The sequence below is a fragment of the Larimichthys crocea genome, chromosome XVII, assembly GCF_000972845.2.
Source record: "Larimichthys crocea isolate SSNF chromosome XVII, L_crocea_2.0, whole genome shotgun sequence".
Classification (NCBI taxonomy): domain Eukaryota; kingdom Metazoa; phylum Chordata; class Actinopteri; family Sciaenidae; genus Larimichthys; species Larimichthys crocea.
In genome coordinates this window covers 27676084-27696023 of record NC_040027.1, presented here as the reverse complement: position 1 = coordinate 27696023, position 19940 = coordinate 27676084, and the positions used below count along the sequence as shown (strand labels likewise).

The 19940-nt window shown below is 38.9% G+C and overlaps 1 protein-coding gene across 2 annotated transcripts in view; it reads right to left on the bottom strand.

Annotated features, from left to right (window-relative positions):
* Positions 1 to 19940, bottom strand: part of si:ch211-51h4.2 (uncharacterized) — an 84570-nt gene that overhangs the window by 41546 nt on the left and 23084 nt on the right. For both annotated transcript variants that reach the window (XM_019256464.2, XM_019256465.2), the window contains exons 6-8: positions 19316 to 19454; positions 12528 to 12593; positions 5306 to 5429 (exon numbers count right to left, since the gene is read on the bottom strand). In XM_019256464.2, coding sequence (XP_019112009.1) covers positions 5306 to 5429; positions 12528 to 12593; positions 19316 to 19454 — 329 coding nt within the window. The remainder of the gene's footprint in view (positions 1 to 5305; positions 5430 to 12527; positions 12594 to 19315; positions 19455 to 19940) is intronic.

Genomic DNA, 19940 nt, shown 5'->3' with positions numbered 1-19940 from the left:
CCCGTCTCTTCGTGCCCCCTCTGTCGTGGCAGCTTGGGGCCTGGAAACCGCTGTTTTCTTTCTAAGTATACCAAAGTAGAAACATTAATATTTCAGCCATAAAGAGAAAAATCACATTTGCTGGGCCATAAATGGCTGGTGCTTGATGATAGTGTGTTTTATTCTGGTGCAGTCGGCCTTGCCTGCCCGGCTCGCTCTCATATTGATGCAGAGTGTACAGGGAATGGCTCTCAGTGCCCTGCTCCAGAAGTGAACCTCTAAATCTTAACACCTGCCCCTGTTTGGGACTTAGCTCTAGGACACATTTCTCTTATATTGTGTGTGTATGTGTGTGTGTGTGCATGCACACATGTGAGCAAGTTTCTGTGTAAAAGTCTCCACCTACAGGGCGCCGATGAAACAACAACCATCCAAAACAACAAGTACCTTATAGTAAAACCTAAACCAACAACTCTGTGACACAGACTCATTTGAGGTTAGACAACTGAGTGAGTGTGTGCTTGTGTCTATGAATAAAATAATTTATACTATTTTAAGGGTGTGTGTGCTATCCATGCAATCTAAAATCAATCTGTCAAATTTCTCCATTGTTCTTCAAGGACAGAAGATCCTTTAGGGAGTCATAAAGGTTCCACTGGCTGCCTCCTGCTCTGGAGGGATGAAGTCATTGATCTGATGTTGGTGTATGGATAGTTGTTCTCCTACAGCCAACCTCTATTCAGTCATGTTGGCATTTCAGGACAAAGCACTGGCCTCAATACGTCACCAACCAACCCCACTTCCCCGTCCCGTTCTATAAAACCAAAGTCTCCCAACTGTGCAGACAGTGGCCGGACACTTGCATACAACACATACATTACAATACAGGTGCGCACACAAAGAATGTGCCATGAATGTGCTTCAAAAGACTGTCAAAGATCCAGCAGAAACCCAGAGAGTGTAACAGCAGCTGCTCATGTCTGATTACCTGCATTACCTCCCATGTCACACAGTATGTTGTCAAAAGATGAAGCTGAAACTAAGAACACTCAAATAACTAAGAGAAAACAGCTAACTAAAGCACCCTGATTATCAGAGCACTGGGTTCTGTGAGTTCACAATGTTTAATGTTAATGTGTTCCAATATTATCCAGTTACAGATGTTCATGTTTAAATGCACTCCTTGGTGTGCTGATGCTACATTTATGAACAATTACTAGTTGCTGACTGTGGAGTCTAACTGAACTGTTGCTGACTCTCTCTCACACAAACACACAAGTCACACAGGTTGTGCATTACAGCACACGTTTTACTGCACCACATTAAAAAAGAAAATATCAATATTGTTCATACTTATTATAATTATCCTGGTTCGTAGTGGTTATCAGTGAAGTGGTGGTGCAGTCAGAAATAATGCAAAACAAACGTAATTTTATTTTGTGCTTTTTTTTGTGTGGACGGCTCTGATGTGACCACAAACTACCACGCACTTGTCTTGTATAACAGCACAAAAACAGTGACAACGACATCAGTCATTAAGCTGAATTAACATGGTATATGAAGTGCACCGGAACAAAGTCAGATGACACACAAGTCAAATGAAAGCTCTGTCCTTGGGGAGATTTTATATAATGAAAGAACTATGACAGTCTCCAGCAACAAATACAGCAAAGTGAAAGAGAGGCAAGCCAGCAGGAAAACAATGGAAAGCTGCATAAGCATTTCTTCTACATCCTGAGACAATTTGTTTTGTAACTTAGGAGGTAATGTTTTCGGAAGATGGAAAGCTACAGTAAAATGAACTGGTACAGTTCTCAGACATCAAGTAATAACAAATGGTACATAACACATTCAGATGTTTTATAGTTCCTATTACTGACTGGTGCAATTTTAAAAAGTTATCATTATTTGATCATAAAGAGTCACAGGGGATCTCCTGCTTCACACTCAGAAAGAGCTGAAGTAAAAGGCACTAGATCTCATCTACAGAAAGGTTCCTGCATTTTTAAGATCCAGATTCATCCTGATTCAGACCAAGCAAAGGTTTTCCCATTCATCTGAATGAGCATATTGGGTGTGCGCTGTGGGGGTCCAGGTTGCAAGTTATGCTGAAAAAAATAATGCAGCGACTGAGCTGCGCCAGATTCAACTTTTGGTGAAACACAACTAGAAGTCAGCCAGCAGTTTCTAATCCAATGATCAGACCGGTCACACCCCTTAGTCAGCCTGAAATGTCACTTTTACACTTGTTTATTTCATATATCCAGCTGCAACATCTGTGTTGTGGTGAGACAAAGGCAAAGACAGAAAATGCTGATGAATCACAGAAATAAAAAGTTGTTTCACAGCAGTTTCATAGTAGTTGAAATCATCACCAATCATCAAACAGCCCCACATCCCTGCACCTCCCCTAGACAACCCTGTGGCAATTCGTCACAATGTCTGATTTGGTTTGAAAACAGCCTAACTCATCTAAAAGTCCTTGGCGATTACTAAATGTATAAGTGTAAACTGAAAAAAAAAAAAGACTGGCATTTGCACGATCATCGGCAGTGTTGGGCGCTGTTGTGTCATGATTTATTTCAGGCATGGCTTGATGCCCTACCCGAGCATTTCACCTAGATGTCACCTACTGTCATGTTTTCAACACATTCTCATTTCATAGTCAAGTTAGCAATACTGTGCAGCTTCTGGTTACACCTTCAGAGTCTTGAGGTGAGGTTACTATTTGGTTAATTTTAGGCAGACTTTTGGTTTCACAGAACATGAACCGTGGTCTGTGTTGATGTGTCTGTGTTGTTGGTCTGTGTAGATGCAAACACAGTTTGTTTGACCCATCTACCCATTCCATCACCTCCATACATGGACTTTGTTCCTATCTAAACTACAATCATTCATTCTTCCCATCATTAACTCTCTGTGCTTGTACTGCACCTTCGTGGTGAAACAATTTCCCTGCGGGGATTAATAAAGTACTTCTGATTCTGATTCTGGTGTCATCTAGTGGACTGGAGGGTCTTCTTGACACTTTGCTGAGTGGACTGGTTATACTGGGGCAGCAGGGCTAAGAGGACTGATTGTATTGGGAGAGAGAAGTACAACAACTACATTAGAGTTTGTATTAATTATACAACATTATTCTGATTTTAAAGAGACAGTTAATTTATGTAGCCTAATATTGCTGGTTGCACCTGACACTGTGTCCATCACTTTTTATATATATTGCCTGAGTTTTGTCTCTTTTCTGGTTAATTTTAGTGAGGCTGAATATCATTATACATTTATAACTGAGAAGCAGGTATACACAAGCTGCAAGATCTGTCCATAAAAATGGAATTTATTGTCGTGTTTGGATATTAGGGTTAAGTGGAATGAATATATCACTGCAAGTATACCGTACAACTCAACTAAGGTAAATTCTCTCAATGTGCACAAAATACAAGCTTGACGTGTGAATATTTTATTGAAGCTGAGTTGAAAATGCAAATGTATATCCGCATATCTTTAATTCATTATTTTGATGTAATACTGTGTAAGAAAGAGCGGTCAAACAAGGTGCTAACCAAAACCTTGATAGATGTGGCTAGCTACACAATTCTTTGCAGAAATGTAACCTTGTCGCATGTGGTGGTTTTAAATGTATTCTGGCCAAAGCCTAAAGACTTCCTTCAAGAGCTCCTGCTGAGCTGTTGACACTCCCTGATGTTGGCAAGCACTGACCTGGAAAAGCCTAAAACCACCACACACACAGTGGGAGCTCAATGAACACCACTGCTCCTGCATGAGGTGACCAGTGTACAATGCCACTTCCATCCATTTTGCCAGCATGACCTCGCATGCAAACACGGCAGTCATAGCGACACAAGATCCATCAAACATGGCCGAGGGATATTCACTTTTCAGAGTGAATGAAGACAAAGCTTAAAAGCCTATAAAGTGTAAAGCATGAAGGTGAGAGAAGACTCTTGAAACATTTCCATTGAGTTCATTTTTTAGCAAATAAGAAGACAGAGTAAAACACTAAAGTGATATTTTTAGGACAGAGTGGTCTGTAATAATGTGAGCTCCTATGACTAAGATACCAAGCAATAACATAACTCACACTAAGTATTTTAATATTAGAACCAGAGGCCACAAGTTGGTGCTTTTGCTTTGTTATATAAAGTTTGTGCATCTTTCATCAAACTATAATTCATGACATGATATTAAAAAAAACATGGTTGGCAGCACTATCAAGGTTAAACATTACTTTGACAAGGTTTTTTAAAAAATCCTCAAAGCACGGCAGGGATTTAAATCAATCAGTGTTTGGTTGGTCAAGAAAACTAGGTGAAAATCCTAAAAATCAGTCATACTACTCATGGTCTTCAGTGAAGGTCAACCCTGTAATCAACCCAACATCACAGGACAATTGTTTTAAGTAGTTAAAAGTGGATCATCAACTGATTGTGTTCATTTGGGCCTGTGGCTACAACACAGTTAAAGAATCCATTTCTAATTGTGGACCATATAAACAACTAAAAGTGAAAACAATCTTTGAAGACTCTCGTTGGCTTTGTGTGCTCTCTGCAAGCCGTACGACCAAAGGCTGTTGACAAGGTAATGGAAGCATGGGCTCGGGCGCATGGCGCATCTATGGCATCTATTTTGTCAATGAGTCAACAATTTAAGAACCAGGATCAGTATTTGGATCAAGTAGCTTGTGACCTGAATTTGGTGACTACACATTATTTCATTTGTCAGATGCACATTCAATCAACACTGAGGTATATAACATAGGATCAGACTCGGTATTGGTAGATCATGGCCAAAAACTAGTTGATAGGACCATCCCCAGTTACAGATATAGTAATTCAAGCCATTCAATCAAAGCCCAGAAAGAGTTTGATTGGTTGTCAAAATAAGGTATCCATCTGCAACATATATATGGAAACTTGAAACGTATCGGACAGAGTAATGGACAAGAGATTCAACAAAGAAATACACAAACAAAGAGTCAGACAGGTCAGAATTGTAGTGATTTCTTTTTTTTTACGGAGAAGAAACATAAAAGAAAAACTATGATATTGTAAGTTTCATTATTTTCTCAAAAGTCTTGAACTCCAATAAAAGTTTGATTTCTACTGTAACCCTCTTGCTCCCATTCTTTTTTTTTCATCTTTTTCTTCTCACCATATTAGCAAAGATACTTTTTTTCCCATTTCTTTTACTGCCTCTATAAAATATATCTTTTCATATATATTGTATGCCATTTCAGTAAAGCCAAATTGTTGAAAATTATGTGTTAGAAGAATAAACTAATAAAGTAAGATAGACTAATGGTTACCGTGACAATGAGCAGGATTCCTTTCAAGAGGGTCAGCAGTGAAGTTATTGGCTGGATGATTGTGTGGGCGACTAAGATTCCAAGAGTTAGAATCCAGGTGAAGGCTGGGATCACGTAGATGTGCCTGTGGAGAAAAAACAAAATCAATCACACATTTTTTTAAATGTTATTTATGTTCACATTTAATAAACAGCTGAACTGAATGACACAGATTTCTGTCTAGAACTCTGCCATGATGCAGGAACAGAACAGTGCTTGTAGCCACAGAACAGAACCTTCCATCTGCACATTTAGACCCTGTCACAGCTGTATTAATATGTGTCTTGGAGCTGATCATAAGTGGACAGCTGTAAGTACAGGCTGCAGTACAAGTACAGGTGTGGGCTGAAATATGTGGCACCAGAAACTGAATTTGAATCATTTATATTTGAATTTGAATTGCTTAACTTGAATAATTAAATTTATGAATTAAAAAAATGAATTTGAATTACATAATTTGAATTTGTATTGTTCAATTGGAATCATTGCATTGAAAAACTGAACCTGAATTCTGAAAAAATAAAAAATAATAAAAACAGATGATCTGGCATAGAAACTACTGCTGCTTTAGCAGTAGTTTCTATGCCAGGTCAGTGGCAGCTGCGGCACACAGCAGCAGCGGTTGAGAGATGAATTAAGAAAACCTCGCAAATGAATGCAGAAATCATGTAATGGAAATAATACAACTCTGACGACTGTTTTATAAAATAAGAACTAAAAATAAATGCCCATAACGGCAGCAGCTGCCTTGGCAGGGCAGTGGTATCTGCCCCAGGTACTAGCAACTGCCGTGGCACACACACACACACACGTAGTTGCTGATTGGCCAAAGAGGCGTCCTGTGTATCTGCACTCGATTGCCAAAGAGGCGTCCTGTGTATCTGCACTCGATTGCCAAAGAGGCATCCTGTGTATCTGCACTCGATTGCTCTGCCTCAACTACCCGGATCAGGGTTTGTGCACCATTTTAAAAGTCAAATTTAATGCTTTTTAAGACCTTTTTAGGACCTCAACAAATAAAATTTAAGACTCAAAGAGGTCATAATGATTTGTTTGGTAGAAATACTCAAATTTTTTTTACAGTCTGCCAGGGGGAATTTAACTCGGGTTGAGTTGAATCCCCCGCACGGTGCGGCAGGATCCCCTCGTGGGACCTCTCCCTGGCACTGGCTGGCCCCCGGCGGTGTGCCGCGACCAGCTCTGGGTTGGCTTGGAAAGGCTCGAGGGTGAAGGTGGAGCAGTGAGCTTTACAGCGCCCGCCCGCCCAGATCTCGCCGTTTATCTGGGCCGTGGACTCTCATTAAAGGGTTAATGAGCTATCATCTTAATTGTTTTTATTTTCAGTTAGCTCATACTTCAAGCTGAAAGCGAAGGGTCTGATCAGCTGCATGCTGGTGCGATAAGTATATGTATGTATGTTTTACAGTCAATTCACGTATGATCCGATTAGCCGTCTAATCGAAAAAATAATCGGTGATTAGTCGACTATCAAAATAATCGTATGTGGCAGCCCTAAAAATAAGGACAGAATAATAACACTTCTGCACTTAAAGCAACACAAACAAAATGTCTTTTTGCACAATTTGCAAACTGCCTCGCTGCTGTTCTCCGCCGGCGCAAGCCACCCCTTAAATTCCCCCTCTTCCATCCATTTTCTGTTAAATTTGCATTTCCCCATCTTGGCCTCGACAACCACGGCGTGTAATGGCAACACGCAGCCCGACGTCTGTCGCTGACATACCGTAAAACGGCTATTAATCGCAGACTCTCTCATTTACAACACGGTCTTTGTACTAAGTTAATCAAACAAATACACACTATGTGCTTTCCCATCTGCATTAAATGCACCTTCTGGAAGTTTAATACCTATAGCAAATTTACAGTAAATTTAAGACCATTTAAGACCTTAATTAGCCATATTTTAATTTAAGACTTTTTAAGGACCTGCAGGAACCCTGCGGATGTTTGCGGATGTTTTTTTTAGCTTTTGTTGGTTTAGGCCGCACATCCACATAGATATACATGTGTGAGAATTCCTAAGGTCATGTAACCACCGATCTTTCACTGTATTACCATATATCACACAGTAAATGCACAAGCCCATTAGACTCTCCATGACAGAAGCCACTATAACAGGCAAATTGATTCTTGTGGATGGAGTTCACGTTATGCACGTTGTCTGATGTCCATTTGGGCTGCGAGTTCAAAACAACAACACATTTGGTCTCAAACTAAATTGATGTGTCTGCATACAGAGCTGGGAATTGTGATCTGATTATAAGTGGTCACTCTAATGAAAGGTGTGAAGTGTGAACGAGCTGTCCACTTGTGATCAGATCACCCAAACTGATGCCAGGTGTAAACAGGGCCTTCTTTGCATATAGGGCAACCATTCAACAGCGATTCAGTCACAGGGTCAGTACACTGATCCAGGTGCTGTACTGTTCTGGCCAAACAGATGAATTCTACAAGGATCAACTCCCTGATCTGTTAGTAAACTGACGTACACAAGATTAGAGAAATAATTGTTACAAGTGGGTATTGGTATATAAATTGCGAAATAAAAAAACATTCCAAGTTATGGTCAACAGTACCAACTGCATTCACCGTGAGGAGTAAAATGATATGGTTGAAGTTCACAAGTGAGTGATCTTAATTAAACATGAGATCTGACTGATACTTTATGGTTTAGGATCATTTAGGTCTGGTATTTTTGAGCTAGATAGAAAATGACCACTTGCTGAACCAAAAACCTTTTTGAAGAAATATTAATAGACAATAATCTGGTCCCTGAGTTGAAACTGAATCTTAGTAATGCTTTGAATTGTTCAGATCTCTGTGGGGTTTATTTCCAAGACACCCACTATCCTGCAGAAGTGGGACTGAGAGTTTTTGTGCAGAGACCTGCAGTAACCTATTGATTTCCGCCCCTGGGGAGGAGGAATAAGGTGGTTTATCCAAAGCAGGCTGCCCAAGGTTTTTTCACTCCAGTAACCCTGCCTTTCCACTCCCACAACGCATCGCAGCATCTCCCCTGGCACTGAGCAGGCCGATAATGAAGCACCCAAGCGTGCCAATGAAGCAGTCCAACCGACCCGTAGAGTTTGAATATTATTATTTGGGTTAAGTATTTACTGGGGCATGACAAAATAAATTAGTCCTGTTAACTGATAAAGGTAATTATAGGCTTGGGAGAAGGAAAGAGGAGGCGTGAGGTGCAGGGTGGAGACAACAATCGCTTGAAGAGACAGTTGCTGCATTAATTGCTGCTTCAATGACTTGAGAGTGCTGTAGGAGTTAGTCAACGACACCAGTATAACACACTATTTAGTTTGAACACAGAAGCACTTTAGCTTTTTTTTAAATTCTTTTTATTTTATACTTTATACTCTTGTTCAAAAATTAGAAATATTTCCAAATAAAGTTGCCAAAAGCCAAGCTAACCACCAGAGATTATTTCTTCTGAAAGACAGAATGAAATAAAATAAATGCTACCATTTGTCTCATGCAGACAAACTAATCCATTATTCATCACAGCACATTTTGAGTTGTTGAAAAACTGGTTGTACTTCTCGACCTGAGTGTAGCATTTGCAGCTCTCTGTTGAAGCTGGCTGAGTGAGGATCGCATTGAATGGATCATCACTATTGACAAGTTGATTCTAAGAGATAAACCTCAATCTCAACATGGATGACAACACTAAGATCATGGCTGCATGGAAGACGATAGAGAAGGAGAAAAAATAGGACTCAGTAAATGGGAAATGGGAGTCAGGCTAGATGAAATCGAATCCAGGATGAATAAAGTACAAAAAGTCCAAGAAGAAGAAGAGGTTCTGGCTGGTCAGTTTGTATGAACATTTTATTTTTGTCTGAGTCTGACAACATTTCAGATGAAATAGTTATATGTTTTAGTCAATGACATACATCTGATGCCTGTAGTGTATGAAAGAAATGAAAAGCTTATACTGGAAGAAACACATCTTCAATCTGGACAATAAATACATCTGTATTATAATGGCCATCACTGCTACACTCAACAAATGTAATACAGTATACTTTAATTTGATCAGCATGTTACGACATTGTTTATGTAAAGATGATAAATTACTTTTTGACTGGGTAAATCTACATTATCTTAATGTATTAGACTACTTTAAATTTAAATTAATTTCAATATGTTAACATGTAGCACACAAAAAGTCAAGTCAAGCAAACTCAACATGTTCACTTGTTGAAACTCTAAAATTGGCTCCAGTATCTTTAAAACAAAGTAAGCCATTTGAGAAGGCTGAGGTAAAGGCTCTGTAAAAAAACAAACAAGGCTACTATGGTTAATGTCTGAGGTTCAGGAGGTAGAGGTCGTCCACTAATCACATGATCAGTGGTTCGATCCCGGCTCCTCCAGTCTGCATGTCAAAGGGTAAGATACTGAACCGTAAATTGCTCCCCATCGGCGTGTGAATGTGCATGAATGGTGACCTCCTAAAACTGTTGAGCAGTTGGCACCTTGCATGGCAGCCAATGCCATCAGTGAATGGATAAGTGAGATATGTAGTTTAAAAGAGCTTTGAGTAGTCCAGAAGCCTAGAAAGGTGTTATATAGGCACAGTCCATTTACCATTTAAGTAATATTTAAGCTCCTCATTGTTTATAAAGTTTTTCTATAATAACTGTGTGCACACAAATATTGACGCCATCACACCTCAACGGTTAACAGGCATGTGTAGAACATGACATTAGTTAGGATTACAAATATTGATAAAAGCAAATAACTTATTATTATTCATTTGTGTCAAGCATGTTAAAAAACCCAACCAAACAGAGCAGGACTAACAATTAAATTAAAATAAATTTTGAAATTGTGTTTAAAAATACAATTCAGTCACATTTTGAATGCTCATAATTTACATACTATACACACTATACTATTATAGTTTTATCAGCTGTATTTGTAATTTCTGATCAGAGATTTCTGCTTCCACCCGCATACTGAAGGTAAATGGATTTTTGTACAAAAGTACAAAACATTAATACAGAGTTTATATAGTTATCTGTACACAGAATGTAAGAAGGACCAGACAGCTAGAGCTAATCTGAAAAACACAAACATTTGAGTCATTTAGAAATACTGACTCATGTCAGATAATTAGGTCAGTTTATGGTCTTGGAAGTAGTGGCTGCAATGTAAAATGAAGTGAGTGACAGATGAGAAGGCTTCCAGCTAATTATTCATTTAGTATTCCTTAGTGCAGATTCAAATATCAGACTAGGGTTAGTTATGTAACACAGAACAAATAAATCCTCACCATATTTCTGTTAGGAACCATCTCTGCTGTGTGTGTGTGTGTGTGTTTGTGTGTGTGTTTTAATTAAAAGGAATGCTGTAAGTTCATGAAATTCTCCCACTCTAGTGGGCAGCTATCATCATTCAGGGTTGCATCAGTTGAAAAAAACAACAAAAACAAACAAAATCAATTTTAGGAAAGATTTTATTGTGAGCTCATGTAGCCTTAAGCAACACGTCTTTGAACTGACAACTCACTCTCAACGTTTCTTCTTTTTGAGAAATTAAACTGATATGACAACCTGAAAAAACGGCGGCAATGTTTGATTTTCTTTGCCCGTTATTTGTTTCCAGTTTGAATAATTATATGTTCTAACAGTTTCCTTACATTTTAACTGTTTGAATAATCAAATACATTTTATAAGAGCTGAACAGGATTTTGGTGATTTATATGTTACACATGAGCTAATCTAGGGGTGCTTTCACACCAGCGCTGTTTGGTCCACTTTAAACGTTCCAGAGTTTGTTTCCTCGGATAGTCCGCTTCATTTGGGCAGGTGTGAAAGCTCATCCAAACTCTGTTGAGGACCAAACAAGTGAACTCTGGTCTGCCTGAAAACGTGGGTTTCGGTCCGCTTTTAAGTGAACCCTGGTGCAGTTTGCTTACAGTGGGGAAGCAAACAAACTATCCAGTGAACCAAAGATCAGAAAGCCATTTTCTTCTTCCTCATGCTTTTTTTCTTCCTGGTCAGTGCTTGTTTTGGGCAATACCACCCCCAAACGAGCAGCTGTTGTAACTGCATGACGTTGTCCAGGCAGTTTGGTCCGTTTTCAAATGCAGTGTGAAAGTGAACCAAACCAAGCAAAGGTATGAAATTTTTTGGCATTCCCAACCCAATCGAACCGAGACCCCCGGACTATCCTGGTGTGAAACCAACCTCACCACACTGCCTGTGTACTTCTGTGGATTTTATAAATTACACTAATATCAGTCCCTAACCAATGTTTTCATAATATCCAGCCTGTATTCACCCATAGTACAAACTAAAACAGTTTTAAATCCTATATCTATCAAATGATTAACTATTGATGGGGAACTCCAATATTAAGTTTAATTATCATCCAATTAATATGCAGAGAAACCTCTGAGAATCCACAGCTCTGTTTTTGGTTACAGGTTGATAAAAGCATGACAATCCACGCCCATGTATCTTGTTAGTCAGGTAAGAAGGCTTTGTTGATGGGAGATCGTAACTAATTAACATCAGTGTCATCGTTAATTGTGGACAAGGACACAAGACAAGATAAAACACTTAGCTAGTCTGGATAATGTGTCAAATATCATCTGTGACATCAATCCTCGACATCACTACAAGTGGACAGTGTGTTGTTGTGTTGTTGTATTCAACAATACTAATGGCCCTTTCAGACAAAATGTGATTTGTGCTGTGTCTGGCGCTGGCTTCAACGCTCTCTGCGGCTAAAGTTCAGTGATATGCTGTGCATTGCATTTTGCTCAACACACCATTGTGGCATGGCACAAGGCATTGGAAATAATAAGTTCTAGAGTGCAGCCGTTGTCAGCTTGTGTATGAAAGGACCATGATAGAGTGGTGAGTCATCTCTAGTGAAATGATCCAGTCACACTTTAATTCATATCATATCAATAATTTAAGCTTATTGAGAGCTGAACCCAAATGCATATAATCATAAAATCATAAAAGATTCAGATTCAATGAGCATATTTGATACTGGACTAAAATGCTGCAGAACTCCAATGCAACAGGAAGTTACTAAAGACAGTGAGAATATACAGTATCTAACAGTATCAGTATCTAATATATCTCACATTGGTTAAGTCTTGATAGAGGAGTGTGTGTATGTGCGTAAAACTTACCTCACATTAAGAAGAGCAGCGTAGGCCTCACTGCCAGCTAAGACATAACTAATTCCAATAGAAACACTGGAGAAAGACAGAATATGACAAGAGACAGACACAAGGAAAAGAAGGGGAGAAAGAGGAGAGGAAGAGAGGTTGTTAGGCAGTGATTGGTCATCATTTATGTCATAGATCACACTAAACATCAGAATGTTACCTCATATAGTGCCTTATGTTATGTGCTCTATTTCCCACTGTGCATGGGCAAATAACTTGTATGTTCTGAGTGAGGAAGGGCGGAGTCAGTCATTGTTATTGTTGTTCAGCAGTTCGAGTAAAGTCATGAAAACGTACAGTGGTCATTGTAGTTATTGAGCTAACACCTTAGGCTAATCAAGCAAAGAGATTTCACTGTGACACATTTCATGTTTGTAGTGCATTGCCTTGATTGTCCACAACTTCTCTATTTTACCCACAAAAGTTGCCTTTAAGAGCTCCTTCAAGAAAATGTTTTGGTTGTACATTTCACATAAACGCAGAAAATGTTGTGGCTTCATGAATGAGTCTGAAGGTTTCAAGTGAAAGTGGTTTTTGAAGCTCAACATCTGTTCAGTTCCATCTAACTTTAAGCCTCTGTAATCCTTCAACAGTTGGTTGTTGGGAGTTCAAATCCATTAAGAGTTTTTTCAGACAGCAGTAGCAGTGTTCTTTTACAGCCACTCTTTCAAATCTTAAAAAGGGAATACTAATTTCACAAGTATCATCTACAGCAGTCTGAGCCGTGTTTTTGAAACCAGAATAACTTACCAAAGCTGCAAAGCAAAGAACAGAGGGCATGTGGTGTCAAAGAAGCTGTAAGATGATTCAAACACCAGAAATTTTCACAGATATTTAAATGTACGGAGATCATCAGGGATTAAGGGCATATTTTCTGCTAATTTGGATAGAAACTCTGAGTTCTCTCCAACTATCCTATCGCAAAAATCTGTGAAAACAAGTGAAAACAGTGAAATGAGTGTAAACAAAACGTTCAGAACTTTTAGAAAATCAAATTCAAAGACAGCTCAAGCCTGTATAGGTGTGGCAGATCACATGTTTATTGACAGTTCCCTCATGAGTTGAGAGAGAGGCAGAGAGAGAGCTTTGGTCGAGTGACATAGACAGTGAATAAGAGTGAGCGAGCCAGCCTTGATAAAGCCTGTTAGTCAATGCCAATCTTTCCTGATTGTTTCACAGCGGTTACGTTCAGCACAAACAGACCCACAACCCTGCAGTGATTCACTGCAGCACCCTATCCTGTCTGAATGCAGCTTAAGAAATGTTAAAACATGTCTTTGCAAAACTTTGTAAAAAACTTTACAAAAAGTCACATGTACAGACCCTGAATTTCATAGTTAGAAGCCTGTTGTGGATTTGGGCTTCCAGTGGCTTTAACAGCATGCAAACAGAACCTGTGTGAAGCAGCAATTTCATGACTCCACAATGACGTTTAGAGCTTGACGTGGACTAGTCGCTAATCACCGCAAACAAACACCGCACATTACCACCATGCAAAACCCGCTGCATTAGTGGGCCCAGAACGAGGATAGATTTCCCCGTGTGCAAAGTTACCTGGCTGTCCAAGCGACAAGCACACCAAGCGAGAGGATTTTTTCACTCACTGGAAATAACATTACGCGACAGCAGGCGAGCCGTCACCCAGCGCACGTAGATGCGCTTGTGTTCTTGCACGCAAACCAGGATCGAAAAACGAAAACTGTGACTGAGCAGGACTGTGATGATGACTAGGCTTGCAGACTCTTGTCTGTGTGTTGTTTTCCTCCCAAATTGTTTTAAGAGTACAGTATTTTGTTTTCCACTTCGCCTATATGGGAGATGTAGCCAAACATAACGTGTAGGTATGTTACATAAAATTTAACAGCTGAGTTGCTGCTTGTTGTTGATACTTGATGCTTGCTGTTCTGCACAAATTCTGTGTAACAGCTGTCTATTGTCAGTGAATACAGATTATTGCAAAGCATTCCCTCCTCCTGTGATTTTTTTTAATTACTGACAAAAATATCAATGACAGCACCAGCGACTAGTCGACGTCAAATTGACTTTCATCATATTAGTGTCAACTTAAAAAAATCTGAAGTCATGCAACCCCTAGTGTGAAGCCTCATACTTAATCTAAAAAGAGATTAGCAGTATAAGAGTTAACACACACTGATACACTCTGTATATTGTACACTTCATTTCAAAGGATGTGATTAAACTAATGTCCTGTCACAGCTGTGTGTTGCTATGTGTGTGTATGTTTGTTTCCATTATTACTGACTGTATCTCACATAGTTTTCAAGTGCTTCACTGGATCCAAGGAACAGACAGTAACTGCTATTACTGCCGCTGTACAGTAACACAATGTTTGAACATGCCCAGTGCTACTCTGCAATGCTTTGGTTAATTGGTTAAGTGAATTGTCATGGTTTAGTTGAAAACGTGAACCCAAATGCAGAGAGGTATGCAGAATGAAGAAAGAGACTAGACATAATAGACTTACAGGACAGGTAGGTTAACACAAAATAAGAAAAGGCAGCAGGGGAGTCCTGGTAAAATCAAACCATCCAAGAAAAAAATACACTACTACAAGATAACGAGATAAACTAGGAGCAGGAGCTGGGAGAGAAGCACTAATACAGAACAACACAGCAGGTGGCTGTGGCTCAGGAGGTAGAGCAGGTATCCACTAATGAGATGATCAGTGGGTCTACCCCCAGCTCCTTCAGTCATGTCTGCAACTCAACCTGAAATTGCTCCCAAAGGCTGTGTCATCAGTGTGTGAATGTGTGTGAAAGGGTGAATGAGACGCAGTGTGAAAGAGCTGTGACTGGTCAGAAGACTAGAAGTGTACCATTGACAGAACTGAGGAACAAATGCAGACAATTTGACAAGTGAAAGAGGCTGAATACAAATGAACTGATTAAACAGGTGACACAGAAAAACAAAGTAAAGTAACATAAGTAAGACTTTCAAAATAAAACATGTATTAAGTACACTGCAGACTGGTTTGTCTATGAACTTGAATTGATAATCTGATCATGGGTCACATCTCAGCTATACCAGTACTTAAGTGCATTGAAATGTCACCTGCATGCGTGTACAAGACTCTAATTCTACACAGCGCCTTTGGAATGATCCTAACAAGACATAGAGATGGGTGGCAGATTAAAGAAACTGCGGCAGCGCTAAGCAGCAAAGAGGATTCTGCTGAGAACTAATCTCCCCTTAATAAACAGACTGTACGGAAATTTAAGGAAGCTTTGGCAAAAGTTCAAGAAGGAAGACATTTATTCGAATTTAGCCCTTATTCCTCTATCAGTGTATTTCTGCTATGTCATCCACTTTAAGTAAGTCACTTTGTGCGCGTGTGTGTAGCTGGCTCAGTGAGGCAGCATAAAGTACAGAGATATTCTGTATTTCATTAATGCATGTAAAACTAAAAATATACACACTTCTATTATGTATTAATTTAAGTAGCACAGTCTTTTTGAAATGCATCTTCTTTTACTGTGAATTATGTGCAGTCATTGAAATGAAATGTGTGTGCGCATACATATTTACATGTTTGTGTGTGCTGCGTTCACTCAGTATGTCATGTGTATAGTAGAAAGGCTTTACTCTGTAGGGCAGTACATAAAGACTCAGGGGCGCCAAGGGTAAAAGATGCAGGTCATGTTTTGTGTGCTGTGTGTGTGCGCATGTGTGTGTGCGCAGTCGAGCCTCTGCATTGATCGACCACTAAGCCTCCTTGAACACAATGAGGGAACTATCGATTGGCCAGGTGTTACAGAGCTGCTCGCACACTGATAACAAGACCTTCGACCAGCGATGCTAAAAGCCCTGTCTCCCTTCTCTGTGCCTGTAAGGACACACACATCGACACACAACCCTGTCATTTATGCTACTGTTATGAAAAAAAAAATACCCCAACAAATGACTATGCTGCACATAACAAGGTGGACAAGTGAATGTCCCCAGTAGCCACAGTTGGTTCTAACCCTGATTGAAGCCATGTTTTTGAGTGATGCTTCAGTGTGTTTCTCAAGTAAAAATGAAGTATCAGTCTATACAATGACTTTTCCAGACCATTACTTTTACTGAGTGACATAGATGGATCATTAGTTTGGAGCCATTGGAGAAACTGAAACAGACTGCAGTTCTCCATTAGGGAAATCAAACATCAGTTTGCTTCTATGGAAGGAAATATGGTGTGAGATTCTTTAAACTGCAGCTTGTTTGTAATTAAAAACAATGTAAACTTTTAGTGTGAGCAGTGATTCTGTGGCCACAGTGGTGTCTTGATTCAGAAGTTTGATGAAAAGTTTCATTTTCTAGCTGTCAAATTTAAATTCAGGACAGAAAACAGCAACTGAAAACAAGCTGGACATCTTAAAAAGTCGGTGCAGGTGCCGCAGCAAAGATCATATTTTATCGGTATTTGGCAGAGACTTGTAACCCTCAATATCTCAAGACTGTGCAGCACAAGCCAATGATATTAAGTCTGAACCTCAAGGACGGTTTTAACACAAGTCTGCTGTCCTGGCTCAGCTGAGAGTAGTGTTGCTGGTCCAGAACACTAAAAACTCAAATGACTCGGCCGGTTTCTCTCCAACATTATATCAAACATGCTAGGATACTGCACTGTATTCCAGGAAAACAGACAGTGAGCCTGCATGTGATGATTTGGCTTAAAACTGAAACAATATAATAGAGGCTAGGAATCAATATTTCTGCTGAAGACTGTATCGCTCTGCACACAGAAAAATACACATTTTCTTCCACAGTCTTTAAGAAATAAATACATGTCTGCATTGATGACTTCATATAATTACCACTTTTGACACAATTATGAGAAAACATCCTAATATGACAATATGTCCTAAATATTAGACAGCAACTCATAACTAGGACTAGAATCCATCCATTCAATTGCTGTCATTTTTTTAAACTAATGAATGCTCTGTCTCCTAAGAACGAGCACACACTGAGCAGTACACACTGCCATGTAACACTGTACTGTGTTTAATGTGGGTGGAAATGTTATGCTAACACTGCAAATGAATTTTCACTATGACATAATAAAGCTAATTAAAACATCAGAAAAACTTTAGAAACAATTGGGGACTGTAAACGCAAAATTGTATTACATATAAAGCTGACATTTGATATGAATGTGTTAGGAAACAGCAACATTTAGCATCCATTTGTGTTCATGTTTCTATCCACCTGATGAATATTAACTCCAATATTTGCTCTCTTTTTGCTCTGTTTTGGTCTCAACCAACTCCTAATGGAAATATCTGGCTCTTCAGCTGCCCATCATTAACTCAGACTATCTACAGCTGCTAGGCCAGCAGTGTACAGTGGAATTTCTCTGAAAACAGCTGCCTGCTGCAGCTGGAAGCAAGCAACACAATTACTTTGACATTACACATAATCATTTGATATTTCACTGACATCAAAATATTGAAGTGATTGTGTGCACTTTTTGGTTTTAGAGGTATAGAGCTGTTTTAAAGCATTAGCTATATTTTTGATTTTCATTATTTTAGGCCAATGTTTGCAAATGTGCTTTTAACATAACATTTAATTTTATGCAGGACATTCTTTTTCTCTCAGTTAATTTTTTCATACATACAATCAAAGTAACCTTGAACTCTCATAACTATGAGGAACTGGTGGTTTGGTATCCTAACTAAAGGAGAGTCTGTGCATATATGTCTATGATCTATCCTAACTAAAGGAGAGTCTGTGGTGTAAAGATGGATAAGGACGGACTTTTAGGGGGAACATTTCATTTTAAAAAGTTGCCCGACGGCTCGTTGGACAAAAACAAGGCAATTTGCACAGTTTGCAAAGCCGAATTTAAATTTCACAGAAGTAAACAGACTTTAACATATCACCTCAAGCAAAACACCCAGTCTACACTACAGGAGTGTGGCACTCCTCAGTATATTTCTCTCTTCTGGCTTTTTTCTGTTTGCACTGTGCATATGTGCACCTTAAGCCATAACATGAATGAATTTCATATACTTTATCTGAGTTTATTCTACATTAATTTGATCATTACATAAATAAATATTCCTTATAAGCTTCAGTCTCAGAAAATGCATTATTTATTGATACATTTATTGTAGATAATTAGAATTTGCGATTAATTAGTTAATTTTTTAATCGATGACAGCCCTAATATAATATATATATATATATATATAATATATATATATATATCGTATATCTATATCTATATATATATGGTTTGAAGTTATAATGACAGTAAGAAAAAACATTTAAAATGCCAGGCTTCTATATTTCAGGCCCAGGCTTTCTATTACCCATACTTTTTCACTAAATGTTTACATTTTCATATTATCATCATCTGAATAGATTTATCCATTGTGTTTTCCTTTGTGTTTTCTTATGTTCTTGTTATCTGAGGTCTTTAAGAACTAAAAGTCAATAAAAAAATCCATTGAAATATTTGGTGGTGAAGTGGAGGTATACTGAACCTGAAAGGTTTAAACATATTGTTGGGAGAAAATTGCAATCAATTGTGTTTAGAAAGGCAAAACTGTACATCTGAAATGGGAGCTGCTTTGTGAAAACAGCATAATGTTAAAGGCTGAACTTAACATACAGCACAAATGGACTAAAGTGATCCACCCACCTATTGTCTCTCCTACACTCAGTGATATTTACTGTATGATTGGTAAAATAAAAATGACTGTAAAATTATGGGCTCCGTCATCACAGTGGTAACTTACAACTGGAAGAGGAGGATGCAGTTAAAGGCATGACTCATGGGCCGGGAGAGGAAGAGGTGGCCGAGGAGATGAAGGTTGGGCTGCAGGCTCTCAGCTTGGTTATACAAAGTTACTGCATCTGAATGTAGTAGACCTGTATCTGAAAGACAGACAGACAGACAGACAGAATTCAGTAAACTACTGCAAAGTCTCAACATCTCATAGCAATGTTAAATGTCCTTCAGACCTCCTAAACTTGAGATTAAATCGATGTAGATGACTGGTGACCTCATTACAAGTTTGTGTTAAATGTGAAAATATCTGGCAAAAAGATAAGTCCTTCAGTTCCTTCAGATGTATCTAGCAGCCCTTTTTAACCCCTTGGTTAAGGAGGGAATATGGATCATGAATGCTTTGTACAAATGCTTTCAGGAGACACAGATAAAGAGACAGAAAAATCTGAAAAGAGTAATGATCAAAGGTTTGTTTAAATGTTCTATGAGACCATCAGGCTGCAGCCATGGTTACATCACAGCCCCTTGTTGCAATCCTCAGATCTACCATTCATTATTTTCATATTCTGTCAAAACTATTCATTGCATTATGTGTTAAAGCTATTTACGCTTCCTTAAACTGCTGACTTATC